General features: G+C 34.4%; 1 protein-coding gene and 1 pseudogene across 1 annotated transcript; both read left to right on the top strand.

The window, feature by feature from the left end:
* The first annotated feature begins 1,466 nt into the window (after window positions 1-1,466).
* On the top strand, window positions 1,467-4,048 carry LOC125839190 (cytochrome P450 CYP72A219-like; annotated as a pseudogene).
* Window positions 4,049-5,924: 1,876 nt separating this feature from the next.
* Window positions 5,925-10,402, top strand: LOC125839191 (cytochrome P450 CYP72A219-like). The gene is made up of 5 exons (XM_049518164.1): window positions 5,925-6,213; window positions 6,901-7,121; window positions 8,709-8,953; window positions 9,105-9,489; window positions 9,977-10,402. The coding sequence occupies exons 1-5, from the start codon at window positions 5,940-5,942 to the stop codon at window positions 10,400-10,402; spliced, it is 1,551 nt and encodes a 516-aa protein (XP_049374121.1). The 5' UTR covers window positions 5,925-5,939.
* Window positions 10,403-15,238: the final 4,836 nt, after the last annotated feature.

Here is a 15,238-nt window from a genome sequence, read left to right as displayed (position 1 = left end):
TCTTTATTGAGCGTTCTAACTTCGTTTTAAGGTTCGAGTTTCAAGTCAAGTAAAGAGTATCGAGTTTCAAGTTAAGTCAAGAGTTTAAAGTAGAGTTCATTTCTCAAAAGCTATTAGGGAACTAAGTATTCCCAAAGAAGTTTATAAATGTTTTTACATTTGAGTAAGAGGGGAACCATGCTTTCCAAAAGAGCCTTTGGGCTAAGTTTTGAGTAATTACCTCAACTAAAGCAAGATGTGTTTAAAGACACCTACGAGCCAAAGTATTTTTGGGAGTAGTATTGAGCACCGAATTGGGGACACGAGTTTATATTAACTCAACTCTCCATAAGAACCATGCGCCAATATGGGACTTGACGGGTCATTCTTTTTAGATGACCACGTAAGATTAAGCTAGTGGATCCACTAAGTAAAGTAAGGTCCTATATCACGGCAAGGTATAGGATGGTCCTTAGGAAACGTGAGGTAAAACGTTGTATCATCACTAGGGCTCATAGTGGTGGTTGTCGTTTAAAGAATCTCCCACAAAAGTTATATTACTTTTATATAAGTAAAGTTGAGTTTGTTATTGTTTTATCATGAACGAGCTAAGTTGTTTACACTGTTTTACAAGTTTTATATATTGCATGTGTCTTATTGCCTTATATATTGAGTTCAGTGATTCATGAGTCGTACAGAGCCAATGTAAGTGTTCTCTTGTACTCTTTTCAAGCTTAAGTTGTGGTTTAGCTTTCCAGCTCGTATACTCGTACATTCTATGTACTGACGCCAGTTGTCCTGTATCTTATTATGATGCAGACGCAGGTACCCAGGATCAGCATCCAACACGCTGTTGATCCAGTTGAGCACTCCAGAGTCAGTGGTGAGCCTCCTTGCTTTTCGGAGGACTCGGTTGTTTTGTTCTCTTAGTTTTGTTTTATTAGGATGTTGCGGGGTCTATCCCAACATCCATCTCAGTATTATAGAGGCTTCATAGACAGTCAGTCAGTTAGTGTTGAGTCTCTCATATGTGTATATATAGTATTCTATTTTTTGAGACTCGAGTTGCCTTTTTGGCAGATTTTATCACTTGGTTGTTTTATAACCTTTTAATTGCATTGAGTTATGCTGTTGAGTTAAGTTTCCGCTGAGTTAAGAAAGCTAAGCCAAGGGTTCGCTTGGGGGCCAGCAATGGTCTTCGAGTGCCGGCCACATCCAAGGTGTAAGCTCGGGGCGTGACAATACTTCTCCCAATATGACGAGGGATATATATACATTTATATAGAGTAGAAGAAAATAAATAAGAAATCCGCTTATTAATTTTCCTAGAAAAATCATAAAATTGATCAGTGGATCCAAATAGATTGGAAAAAAGTCTTTATTAGTATTGTACCATGATGTATTTGTGGTGGAGAGAACAGCTAGGCCTTATCTTGTCCAAACAACAACAAATCAAAAAGGTAAATTAGCTATTTCCCCTCTTTTTTCTATGTAACAATAAACAGCTAGAAAGATAATTTGATGGAGATTTTGTCCAACACAATTATAGCAATAATTTTTGTTGCAATATTGTTGGTATATACATGGAGAGTGTTGAATTGGGCATGGTTTAGGCCAAAAAAATTGGAGAATATCTTAAGGCAAAGAGGTCTAAAAGGAAATCCATATAAGTTACTCTATGGAGATTTGAATGAATTCACAAAATGTATAGTTGAAGCAAAGTCTAAGCCTATCAATTTCTTTGATGATATAGCTCAAAGACTCATCCCTTTTTTCCTCAACTCCATCAACAAAAATGGTATGTTTTAACACTCTAGCTTACAAAATGATCATTTAAACACGTGTAATATTTATGTGTTATGCTAGCGTACGTTGGGTGTCTATAAGACATAGTGGAGACGAGTTGAAGCGTTTAGTTGATAGTTGAGACTAAGTTGAGGTGTCTAGATTTGAACCTCAAAGTTGGAGTGCTTATTTGTCAACTAAAATCAAATTTGAGTGTTTGTTTATGTATTATGCCTTCTTCTTTTTTCTAATCGGAAACGGATTACTGGCAGGTAAAAGTTCTTTTGTGTGGCTAGGCCCATATCCAACAGTGTTGATCACAGATCCTCAACAAGTAAAAGAGATTTTCACAAAGAATTATGTGTATGTAAAGCAGCGTCATGGCAATCCAATGACCAAGTTATTGGCTGACGGTCTATCAACCATTGATGGAGACAAATGGGCCAAACACAGAAAAATCATCAATCCCGTGTTCCATGTTGAGAAGTTAAAGGTTCTACTTTATTACTCCTTCCGTTATATTTTATGTTGTGGTCTTAAACTAAAGATGTGTATTATATACCAAAATATCATTTGAATCTTGTGGTCTAAACATTCCATGTAGGATATTTTATATAGAAAGAAACATTCTTTTTTAAAGAGACTTAGAAGGGAATTATAACAATCACTTGCTGGTTTTTTTATTTACAGCGTATGCTGCCAGCATTTTATGTGAGTTGTAGTGAAATGCTAAGCAAATGGGAGGAAATTGTTCCAAAGGGAACATCATTAGAACTCGATGTATGGCCAGACCTTCAAATAATGGCTAGTGAAGTCATATCTCGTACAGCATTTGGGAGTAGCTATGAAGAAGGAAGAACAGTATTTGAACTTCAGAAAGAACAAGCTGAGTATGTAATCAAAAAAGGATGATCAATTTATATACCAGGATCAAGGTACATCACATTTCCACGTTCAAAACTTTCTTTTGCGCTTGCCAAATATCTCTGTAATTAACTATGAAATTTTTTCTTCTACAAGACTTTTCTTGCCAAATATCTCTGTAGTTTTTGAACTTCAGAAAGAACAAGCTGAGCACGTAACAGACATAAGTCGTTCAATTTATATACCAGGATCAAGGTATAACAATTTATTTGTGAAATTAATATGTTATATGGAAAATCACATGTTCATTACTTTCTACTAAAAAGACTTTTCTTGTTTGCATTTAAATTTGTTTTGTTAGGTTCTTGCCTACTAAATGGAACAAAAGAATGCTGGAAATCGAAAAGCAAGTCCAAACAACGATCAGGCGTATCATCGACAAAATATTGAGGGCAATGGAAGCAGGGGAGCCTAGTAAAGATGACTTATTAGGCATATTACTTGAATCCAATATGAAAGAAATTGAACAACATGGAAGCAAAGATTTCGGAATGACAACAGTTGAAGTGATTGAAGAGTGCAAGTTATTCTATTTTGCTGGACAAGCACTTCAGTGTTGCTCGTCTGGACAATGATTTTGCTGTGCTTACATCCAGAGTGGCAAGTACGTGCCAGAGAGGAGGTGTTGCACGTCTTTGGAAATAATAAACCAGATTTGGAAGGACTAAATCGCTTGAAAATTGTAAGTACTTTTCTTCCAATCTTTTAATTACTACGTTTTGTGTCCTCAATTATGTGTTGAAATTGATTGTAAAAATAGACAGTTGTAAAAATAGACCAAAAGTGCTATAAAAGTTATAAGCAGAAAAATCATAAGCTGGGGCAAATCAACTTATAACTTTTGGTTATTTTTGGGTTAAAAGCACTTTTGGTCAAAGCTTTACCCAAACACTCTCATTCTACTGTCAATTTATGCAATACATTTTTTCCTTAGGTAACGATGATCTTGTACGAGACATTAAGGCTATACCCCCCATTGCCAGTATTTGGTAGAATGAATAAAGAAGAAGTGAAATTAGGGGAGCTAAATCTACCAGCCGAAATGCCACTCATTATACCTGCAATCCTAGTACATTATGATAAGGAGATATGGGGTGAAGACGCGAAGGAATTCAAACCAGAAAGATTCAGTGAAGGAGTGTCAAAGGCAACCAAAGGACAAGTATCGTTTATACCATTTAGCTGGGGACCGCGTGTTTGCATTGGACAAAACTTTGCAATGATTGAAGCAAAAATAGCGATAGCAATGATACTACAAAGGTTCTCCTTTGAAGTATCACCATCATATACACATGCTCCATTTGCAATAGTGACTATTCATCCTCAGTATGGTGCTCCTCTGCTTATGCGCAAACTTTAAGATGATATTTTACGACATTGGTGTTGTACGTTGATCTACATGCATTATTTGAATGATCGATGTACTAAATTGTTGCGAGATCGCAGAAGTCATGCTTCAAATTTAAACATTGACTGCAGTTTGGTTAATGTTATAATCAAATTTTTTTAGTTAATTTTTCATATTTATAAGAAGAAAAAAGAGTACATGAGAGAAACCTTACTTATCACTTGTGGGAGTAGAGATGGTAGCAACAATTTGTGTTGCAATTTAGCTCCTTCTTGAGAAAAAAAAAAGTGAGGTTCTCCATCTTAGCTAGCTAATAGTCTCCTAAAGCTAGTGATGTTGATGAGTTAATGCATTGTGTTGTGATTTAGACTATTCTTGTGGTACCATTTTAATTGGTATTTTTCAAGAAAAGCGTCTAAAGTAAGAAATTCAGTGTTTCACTAAGCTTTCAAATAATGGGCCATATACTACTAAATAGTACTATAACTAGTAAGAAAATAAATGAGAGTCACATACATAGTTCTATAACTACTTGCATATGACTTTCATAAATACTTGCATGTGATATTCATTCATTTTCTTACTAGTTATAGTACTATTTAGTAGTATATGGCCCGTTATTTGAAAGTTTAGTGGAACACTGAATTTCTTACTTTAGACGCTTTTGTTGAAAAAATACGAATTCAAGTGGTACCTCAAGAATAGTCTAACATCACAAGACAATGCCCTAACTCATCAATATCACTAGATTTAGGAGACTATTAGCTAACTAATTAGATGGAGAACCTCACATTTTTCCTCATATACTCTGACATATATAAACTATTCACAAATTTCTTTGGTAAACTTTTCCTCATAAATCAAAAGAATTAATTAGAACATATCTAACTTACATAAAAATATCTTATTACATATTAATTAGAGATAATAAATTTACTGCCTGAAAAAAAATATTATATGGAGAAATTTATTATGAGCTGTTTCACTTATTGCATCATCTTTAGTTACAAAACGTCAGCATCACTCCTTAATTATATCTACACAAGAAAATTCCAAGTTCAACAAAACTAGCTAGGGATTGGAAATATCAGTAATATAGATGAATACAAAGAAAAGATAAACCAAATATTGAGTATGGTAAATTTATATGAAAACAAATGGAGATAATGTGTGAAAGGACGATATCTCTAATTAGGAGCAAATGTCAAAATTTTACCAAATGAAGACAAGTTAACAATTTATTAGAAATAAAATAACTACTATGCGAACCTTTATGTACCTAAGTAAGGCGAACCTTCAACTCATTCAGAAAACATATATGAATCCGTCAAATTAAAGACAATAACTTATAAAACATAAACACAAATAAAAAAGAGGCACAAACACAAAGTGAAAGATACAAATAAACACTTGAATTGTACCTCGATCCGCATGACTTGGATGTATTTCACGCATTTTGCTAGGTAGAATTCAAATTTCATATGTGTGAAAAAAAAAGTGAGGTTCTCCATCTTAGTTAGCTAATAGTCTCCTATAGCTAGTGATGTTGATGAGTTAGTGCATTGTGTTGTGATGTTAGACTATTCTTGTGGTACCACTTCAATTAATATTTTTCAACAAAAGCGTCTGAAATAACAAATTTAGTGTTTCACTAAAATTTTGAATAGCGGTCCATACTACCACATATTACTATAGCTAGTAAGAAAATGAATGAAAGTCACACACATAGTTCTATAACTACTTGCATTTGACTTTCGTTCATTTACTTACTAGTTGTACTACTATATAGTAGTATGTATCGCTATTAGAAATTTTAGTGAAATTATATACTATATAATATGATGTTAATTAAGAGGAAGCAGCTGAGATCGAAAAGCCTTTCATAGAGTTGTCACTTGTTAAAATGGAGATGTTGAGAATCATGATAACAACAATCTGTGTTGCTTTTTTGTTGGTATATACATGGAAAGTGTTGAATTGGGCATGGTTTAAGCCAATGAAACTTGAGAAATACTTAAGAAAGAGTGGTCTTAAGGGAAATCAATACAAATTACTCTATGGAGATTTGAAGGAATTCACAGAAAGTGTCATTGAAGCCAAATCTAAGCCCATCAATTTCTCCGATGATATAGCTCAAAGGCTCATCCCCTTTTACCTTGATTCCATCAACAAAAATGGTATGTTTCTGTGTTTAGAAACGTGAGTTGAGTAATGCGTATCAACTGTTTGGTAAAATTCCCGAATGAATTCAACTGACATCTATGTCGTTCAACTTTGGGTGTGCACAAGGATACACTTAAACTTGTATAAAATTATACAAGAAAGCACACATGTCCTACATGGTATAATACACATAGGACACCATGTACGACACAAAATTGCCATGTAAGATGCCACGTAAGATGAATGTGTCTATTTGCTAATTTTATACAAGTTTAAGTGTCTACTTGTGCACACCCAAAGTTGAAGGATATAGATGTCAGCTGAAGTCAAGTTGAAGGGTACTTTTATGTATTATGCCTTTCTTATTTGCTTTCATTAGTGATTTTGTTCTTGAAATTTCTTTGTGGAAAATGCAATAAATCATACTCCCCTTTGTCCTAAATTATGTGGTGTAGTTTAACTGGATACAAAATTTAAGAAATATTGAACATCTTTTGTGGGTTTTTTTGCCAAATAAGTGAGATCCAACGTGGATAAAATGTTGATAGAGACATTAAATATTTCTCAAATAATGAAATGTATCATTTTTTTTTTGGGACTGATTAAATAGGAAAGTGTGCCACATAAATTGAGGTAGATGAAGTAGCAAAAACTCAAGATTTTAGATTTTACTAACCAAAAATTAAAGTGATTACTCGCAGGTAAAAATTCTTTTATGCGGCTAGGCCCATATCCAGTAGTGTTGATCACAGACCCTGAACATGTAAAAGAGATTTTCACAAAGAATTATGTGTATCTAAAGCAAAATCATCCCAATCCAATGACCAAGTTATTGGCTCAGGGTCTAGCAAATATTGAGGGAGACAAATGGGCCAAACACAGAAAAATTATCAATCCCGCCTTCCACGTAGAGAAGTTGAAGGTTCTACTTATTACTCTTGTTGTTGATGTTCTTTTCTCCATTATTTTCAACGTTCTTTCTTCACTATTATATTTCCTTTTCGAACTTGTTTTGAATTGTTATACTTGAACTGAGGGTCTTTCGAAAATAACCTCTCTACCTTCACAAGGTAGGGGTAAGTTTCTGTGTATACACCATTGTTGGTGTTTTTTAAAAATGGGGCAGCACAAAAGGATTGAAAATGTCTCTCAATGGATTGAAATGACTTTCAATAGTTTTCAATAATTTTATTAAGCATTGAGGGGATTTAAATAGCCAACATAAAACACATAATCTGCATAATTTAAAATTTAAACAACCTAAAATATCTCAACAACATAAACAAACTAACTAAAATTCAAAATGTCAAATTTATTCAAACTAAATAACTTATTTTGCTAAAAGTTACTGCAGTAACTAAAAGCAAACTTCAACACTCCTCCTTTGCTTTAGTTATTGCAATTGAAAAAAATGCTCCTCCTCAATTTTTGCTTTGGTAGTTGATGCTGGGTTTTTTTCATTGTTTTTGAACTTGCAAAATTTCTTCTTTTTTCTTTTTCTTCTTTTGATTTTTGTTCTTCAAAAACACATGCGATGACATTGTCTTGTGTAGAAGTTTTTTTGAAAGTGCTTTAATCTGAACTTTTGTATGATTTGCAGAGAGAAGTTGTAAGGGTTTTTCTTCCATCAGAACCTCACATATCACATATGTTTCAAAATATGGTTTTATTCTCATAGACCAAATTTGATAGGTTTTGTCTGTGAAAATTTATGGGGCATTCAAAGAGAGACTTTTGCTTGCCATTATTTTGGTTAAAAAATGATTTAGAAAAGCCTGTGCATTGAAAAAAGCACTGGTTGAAAAGGTAGCCTTGATGGGTTAAAATGGGTAGCCCTGATGGGTTAAAAAGGTTACCCTTACGGGTTAAAAATGTATGGTAGTTCTTTGAAAGATTTCACAGATCCCTTAAGATCAATGAAGCTCTGATACCACTGTTGGTGTTTTTTAAAAATGGGGTAGCACAAAAAGATATCTCCATAATTTAAAATTTAAACAACCTAAAATATCTAACAACATAAACAAACTAACTAAAATTCAAAATTCAAATTTATTCAAACTAAATAACTTATTTTGCTAAAAGTTACTACAATAACTAAAAGCAAACTTCAACAACCATCATGCCCATATTCTACTTGTGGGATTATAGTGGATGTGTTATTGTTGTTGTAGTTTGATTGGGCCGAGACGAAATTTATGAAAATGAGGGAGACTTGTAGGCTTAAACTAAATATGTGTATATTGTACCATAATATGCTTTGAATCTTGTAGTCTGAAACCTGCCATGTGGGATATCATAATTGAAGAATTACTAAATATAGAAAGTAGCATTCTTTTTTAAACTGACTTAGAACGGAAGTAAGAAAACTAATTGAATAATAGGGAGAACCAAATTTAGAATTTAGAAAACCTGGTAAATTTCCCTGTGCTACTTAGTATTGCTTATTGAGATGCCTTAAACATTAAGAAGTTATCCATTTATAGTTGTTGGTTTTTTCATTTGTTTACAGCATATGCTGCCAGCATTTTATGTGAGTTGTAGAGAAATGCTAAGCAAATGGGAGGAAATTGTTCCAAAGGGAACATCATTCGAACTCGATGTATGGCCAGACCTTCAAATAATGTCCAGTGAAGTCATATCTCGTACATCATTTGGGAGTAGCTATGAAGAAGGAAGAACAATATTTGAACTTCAGAACGAACAAGCTGAGTATGTAATCAGAATAGCACGTTCAATTCATATACCAGGATCAAGGTACAACAATTTATGTACATCACATTTCCATGTTCGATACTTTCTTTTGTGCTTGCAAAATCTCTCTGTAATTAAATATAAAAAATCTGATCCTTAACAATTTTTCTACTAGAAGACTTTCCCTGTAATTCGAATAACTTTGTTTATATAGGTTCTTGCCTACTAAAATGAACAGAAGAATGCTGAAAATCGAAAAGGAAATTCAAACGACAATTAGGCGTATCATTGACAAAAGATTGAGAGCGATCGAAGGAGGGGAGACTAGTAAAGATGACTTATTGGGCATATTACTTGAATCCAATATGAAAGAAATTGAACTTCATTGTAGAAAAGATTTTGGAATGACTATATCAGACGTGGTAGACGAGTGCAAATTATTCTATTTTGCTGGACAAGAGACCACTTCAGTGTTACTCGTATGGACAATGATTTTGCTCTGTTTACATCCAGGGTGGCAAGTACGTGCCAGAGAGGAGGTGTTACATGTCTTTGGAAAGAATAAACCAGATTTGGAAGGACTAAATCGCTTGAAAATTGTAAGTACTTTTCGCAAGTTCTTTTCTTCCAATCTTTTAATGAGTACATTTTATGTCCTCAATATAGTTATTCGATAGGACTGTCGAGACAAGAAGTGGACTTGGAGCCCGATTGGCTTAACTATTTGAGATTAGTTAATAAACATTCAGTGTTGAAACCCATTTTTATGTGTTGAAATTGATTGTACAAATAGACAGTTGCATGTTCGGATAGAAGCAGAAACAATTAAGATGTTTGGTAAAAACAATGACCATAAGCATTTGTGTTAATATAAATGAAAAAGTATATTTACAAGGAGAAGGATGAAGGCGAGAAATGAAATGGAGACGGAGTTAGTCGTGTTGTTTTGAGAAGACATTCACTGGATTTTGAACTATAGTAGTGATAAAATAGTACTTAAAAATTTTGGTCAGACCAAAAGTGCGTTGAAAGTTATAAGCAGAAAAATCTTAAGTTGAGGCTAATCAACTTACAGTGTTTTTTTAGGTAACGATGATCTTGTACGAGACATTAAGGCTATTCCCTCCATTGCCATCATCTGGTAGAAGGACTGAAGAGGAAGTGAAATTGGGGGAGCTAAATCTACCAGCAGGAGTGCAACTCATTATACCCACAATCCTATTACATTATGATAAGGAGGTATGGGGTGAAGACGCGAAGGAATTCAAACCAGAGAGATTCAGTGAAGGAGTGTCAAAGGCAATGAAAGGACAAGTCTCGTTTATCCCATTTAGCTGGGGACCGCGTGTTTGCATCGGACAAAACTTTGCAATGATGGAAGCAAAAATGGCGATAGCAATGATACTACAAAAGTTCTCCTTTGAACTCTCACCATCATATACACATGCTCCATTTGCAATAGTGACTATTCATCCTCAGTATGGCGCTCCTCTGCTTATGCGCAAGCTTTAAGATGATATTTTATGACATTGGTGTTGTACGTTGATCTACATGCATCATTTGAATGATCGATATACTAAATTGTTGCGAGATCGTGGAAGTCATGTTTCGAATTCAAACATTAACTGCAGTTTGGTTAATGTAATCAAAGTTTTTTAGCTTTTGATATGGTTTGTGCTCCATCTCAAATCTCCTATTTTCCTTGTATGTTTTAACATTTTGGTGGAGGACAATAGTTCCTTTAATTGTACTTTTTTTTCTTCAATTGGGTTGATTTTTATTTATTTATTTCCTTAGCAATCGAGTTTATGTTTAGTGGGACATAAGTTCTCTTAGGGTGCAGAGAATAACTTGTGAGATATGTAGTCATGATTCCAAATCAGCATTTGGAGATGCAATTTGGGATCATGATTTGAAATCAAATCCCAAATTCTTCAAAAAGTATGATTTGGGATTCCAAATAGTGCTTTCAATTTATTTTTAAAAAAATGTAAAGCTGGACCCATGAGTTTATATTTTGCAAAAGAAACAAGACCAACCATTTTAAATTATTCAAAAAAAAAAAACTCATGCTCGGTGTGAAGAGATTGTTCATGTCATGTGAAGGGATAATATTAAAGAATAACTAGGCACTACTATTATTGACTAGTGAATCTTTCTAAAATTATGTGTATTTGCAATTTATAATTACAAACATTTATTTATTAAAAGAATATGGAGATATGTGATTATTAATATTACACCTTAGGATATTCCGATATCTTATTTATGAACTTTGGTTTGCTCGTTTGGTAAGATTGTATAAGAATTGATGAAAGTCCGATAGTTTTCACAACTTATTGAATTTTCATGTTTACGAGGGAAAAAAAATACAAGGTAAGAAATTCATAATCATGGAAAAGTCTTGCCCCTCGTTCACGCACTAGTCTATATTTGTCAATCAATCATCCTATAAAAGTCCACAAATTTGACCAATTGGGACAAACACCTTTATTAGTTGTGGAAAATTCAACAAATTTATAATATACCCCATCTTGTCGTTGATATAATAGAAAGGCATAATAAATATAAACTATCTTTAACTTGGTCTCAAGATAGTGAATCACTTTAATTTTGAAAATGCATAACTAGATATCACAAGTCGTCCACATTGTGTCTCATGGACACCCCCGACAATAATGTAACACATAAATTTTAGAAGTGTCTATATGATCATTTTTTTGTATGTTAATTCAAGTGTTCAACTGACACAGTAAGATGAATTGAGATGTCTGGATATGCTTAATTTATTTTTCATATATATAAGAGAAAAGAGTACTTGAGAGAAGCCTTTTTAAATAGGCATAATACATAAATTGGACCCTAAACTTGGCTTGGAATTTTAAGTATGACCTCTAACTTTCAAAGTGCACAAGTAGGCACTTCAACTATCCAATTCTTAAACAAAAAAACACGCGAATCCAACCCTGGCATATCGTGTGGTTGAGACGCAATTCAGGCGCGTCAAGGGTATTTTTCGAGGCCCACAACAGTAAAAAAATAAAATGAAAATGACAATTTTACCCTTAATGAATCCCTTTTAAATATATCTTTATTTTTTCAAATCAAAAATCCCATTTTTCTTCTTCTTCTTCCTAATTCTAGTACTCATGCTTTTTTTCTCTTTTTGTGCACAATTTCTGGTCGTTTGTTATGTAATGGCTTCTACTTTTTTTTGTCATTGTGTAAAAAGAGCTATAATGAAGATTTCTTGGTCTGCAAATAATTCAGGTATAAAAAAAAAGTGAATTTACATTCATGGTGACAGCTTCTACCAAAAATAAACTTTCAAAAAGCAAAAATTAACCATAACCAGACTAAAATTGAGGAAGAACAACACATAAACATCCAAAAGATAAGAACTTTGACCACAAATCTTCACAATTTTACTTTGATTTGCAAAGAAATTAGGGCTAGGGCTCTGCTGATGTTTGAGTGAAAATCGAGCAAATTGGGAAAAGAAAATATGACCCTACCCTTTTGTATTTTAATTTCTTCTTTTTTTTAATTATAAAATACGTGTAATTTTTTAATTACGTGGCAGCCACTGAGTGGCTCAATAAGCCACGTAGCAGCGTTTGTATATCACACAATTTGGCTGTTGGATTCGCCTATTTTTTTGTTTAAGAATTGGATAGTTTAAAGTGCCTACTTGTGCACTATGAAAGTTAGAGGTCATACTTAAAATTTGAAGCCAAGTTTAGGGGTCCACTTTATGTATTATGCCTTTTAAATATGGAGTACTTATCACTTGTGGGAGTAGAGATGATAGCAACAACTTGTGTTGCAATTTTGTTAGTAATTACACATGGAAAGTGTTGAATTGGGCATGGTTTAGGCCAAAAAAACTTGAGAAATACTTAAGAAAGAGTGGTCTTAAGGGAAATCCATACAAATTACTGTATGGAGATTTGAAAGAGCTTTACAAATAAACTCAATGAAGCCAAATCTATGCCCATCAATTTCTTTGATGATGTACCTCAAAGGATCATCCCTTTTTTCTGTGACTCCATCAACAAAAAATGGCAAGTACAAGAATCTAACAAGTTTTCTTAATCATATTCTTTTCATGGACCAATCGCATAATTTTTGTTTATATATATACGACTTGAATCCATGGTCTTTGCCTGATCCTATATCATGTTTAAATGTGTGACCATCTCATTTAAAACGTGGAGGTAGTCCACTAACGGCCATTTCTGGCTCGAATAATGTAATTTTGGGAGGAGTTCCATACTTTGTCTCTAGAATGTGTGATGCTAGGTTGGGGTCTGGTGAACCAACTGGTCGCTCCTCTAGTTGAAGTATCGTGGCATAGTATAATTGAGTTTATGAATTCTGGATTCTTGAAAAAGCAGCTTATTGAGTTCTTGATGAATTATATATCTCTACGTATTAAATAGATTTTTAAACACAAATATAGAGTTTGAACTAAAACTAGTACTAGTTTTGTTGAACCCGTAGGCGATATATCACTTACAATCTATTTTTGTCACGCCCCGAGCTTACACCCTGGACGTAGCCGGCACTTGAAGACCATTGTTGGCCCCAAGCGAACCCTTGGCCTGACTTTCTTAACTCAGCGGAAACCTAACTCAACAGAATAACTCCATGCAATGCAAGGACATAAAATAACTTAACTGATAAAATCTGGCCTAAAAGGCAACTCGAGTCCCAAAATATAATATTTACATATACACATAGATGAGAGACTTAAAACTAACTAACTGACTGACTGTCTATGAAGCCTCTATAACACTGAGATGGATGTTGGGACAGACCCGCAACATCCTAATAAAACAAAACTAAGAGAACAAAATAACCGAGTCCTCCGGAATGAAAAAGGCTCACCACTGACTCTGGAGTGCTCAGCTGGATCAACGGCGTGCTGGATGCTGATCCTGGGTACCTGTGTCTGCATCGTCATAAGATGCAGGCCAACTGGCATCAGTACATTGAATGTATGAGTATGCGAGCTGGAAACTAAGCAACAACTTAAGCTTGAAAGGAGTACAAGTGAACACTTACCTTAGCTCTGTTCGACTCATGAATAACTGAACTCAAATGTAAAGCAATAAGACACATGCAATACATAAAAGCTTGTAAAACATATAAACAACTTAGTTCGTTAAGGATAAAACGATAACAAACTCAACTTTACTTATATAAAAGTAATATAACTTTAGTGGGAGATTCTTTAACCGACAACCACCACTATGAGCCTAGTGATGATACAACGTTTTACCTCACGTTGCCCAAGGACCATCCTATACCTTGCCGTGATATAGGACCTTACTTAACTAGTGGATCCACTAGCTTAATCTTACGTGATCATCTAAAAAGAATGACCCGTTAATTCCCATGTTTGGCTACATGGTTCTTATGGAGAGTTGAGTTAATATGAACTCGCGTCCCCAATTCGGTGCTCAATACTACTCCCAAAATACTTTAGCTCATAAGTGTTTTAAACACATCTTTCTTTAGTTTGAGATAATTGCTCAAAATCTAGCCCAAAGGCTCACTTGGAATCGATGTTCCTTTTCTTGAAAACTAGCCCAAAGGCTCTTTTGGAATCATAGTTCCTCTCTTACTCAAATGTGAAAACATTTATAAACTTCTTTGGGAATACTTAGTTCCCTAATACTTTTGAGAAATGAACTCAACTCTATACTCTTGGCTTAACTTGAAACTCTATACTTTTTACTCAACTTGAAACTTGAGCCTTAAAATGAAGTTAAAACGTTCAACAAAGACTCTTGAAAACTTTGAAGACTTGCTTTGACTTACTTCTTAACTTCTAGACTTGACTCTAACTTCACTTGACTTTGATCCGAACTTTCCTCGAATTGGATTATGAATTCAAGGGTAATAATCTCATGTTTATGGATGAGTTCGGGATGTCTAGATGTACCTTAGAGTGTTGAAAACAACTATAAAACATAGGTACATCACCAAGGAACATGTAAGAAAAAGTGGGGAATGAATGGGAAGACTTGGTGTCCTTGGCGCTCTGAGAGGCGCGGGGCGCCAGCCTTCAGACTTCAGAGGGGCCTGCTGGGCTCTGAGAGGCGTGCCGCCCAAGGGCTGGGCTTTAGAGCCCCTTTTGGGGCGCGCTGGCTGGCGCGACGCCCCAGCCCTTTCCCCAAAAATCCGACTTTTCTCCTTCATTTTTCCAACTCTAAACCACCTTAACTTCAAAGGTTCCAGCCCCAAACACTTAGAATCATAAACCCCTCAACATATAATAGATTTCAACTCACAAACACAACCGGAAACATGTCCCAAATTAACAAGAAACTTCAACAACAA

The sequence above is a fragment of the Solanum verrucosum genome, unplaced genomic scaffold (assembly GCF_900185275.1).
Source record: "Solanum verrucosum unplaced genomic scaffold, falcon-dt-bn FXZP01000170.1, whole genome shotgun sequence".
Classification (NCBI taxonomy): Eukaryota; Viridiplantae; Streptophyta; class Magnoliopsida; order Solanales; family Solanaceae; genus Solanum; species Solanum verrucosum.
Note: the sequence above shows the minus strand (reverse complement) of the source record. Positions and strands in the feature narration are given on the sequence as shown.

Coding starts and splice junctions, on each gene's coding strand:
- LOC125839191 (XM_049518164.1), top strand. CDS start 5,940: ATGGAGATGTTGAGAATCATGATAACAACAATCTGTGTTGCTTTTTTG. Junction 7,122..8,708: donor TCCACGTAGAGAAGTTGAAG/GTTCTACTTATT, acceptor ATTTGTTTACAG/CATATGCTGCCAGCATTTTA. Junction 9,490..9,976: donor GACTAAATCGCTTGAAAATT/GTAAGTACTTTT, acceptor GTGTTTTTTTAG/GTAACGATGATCTTGTACGA.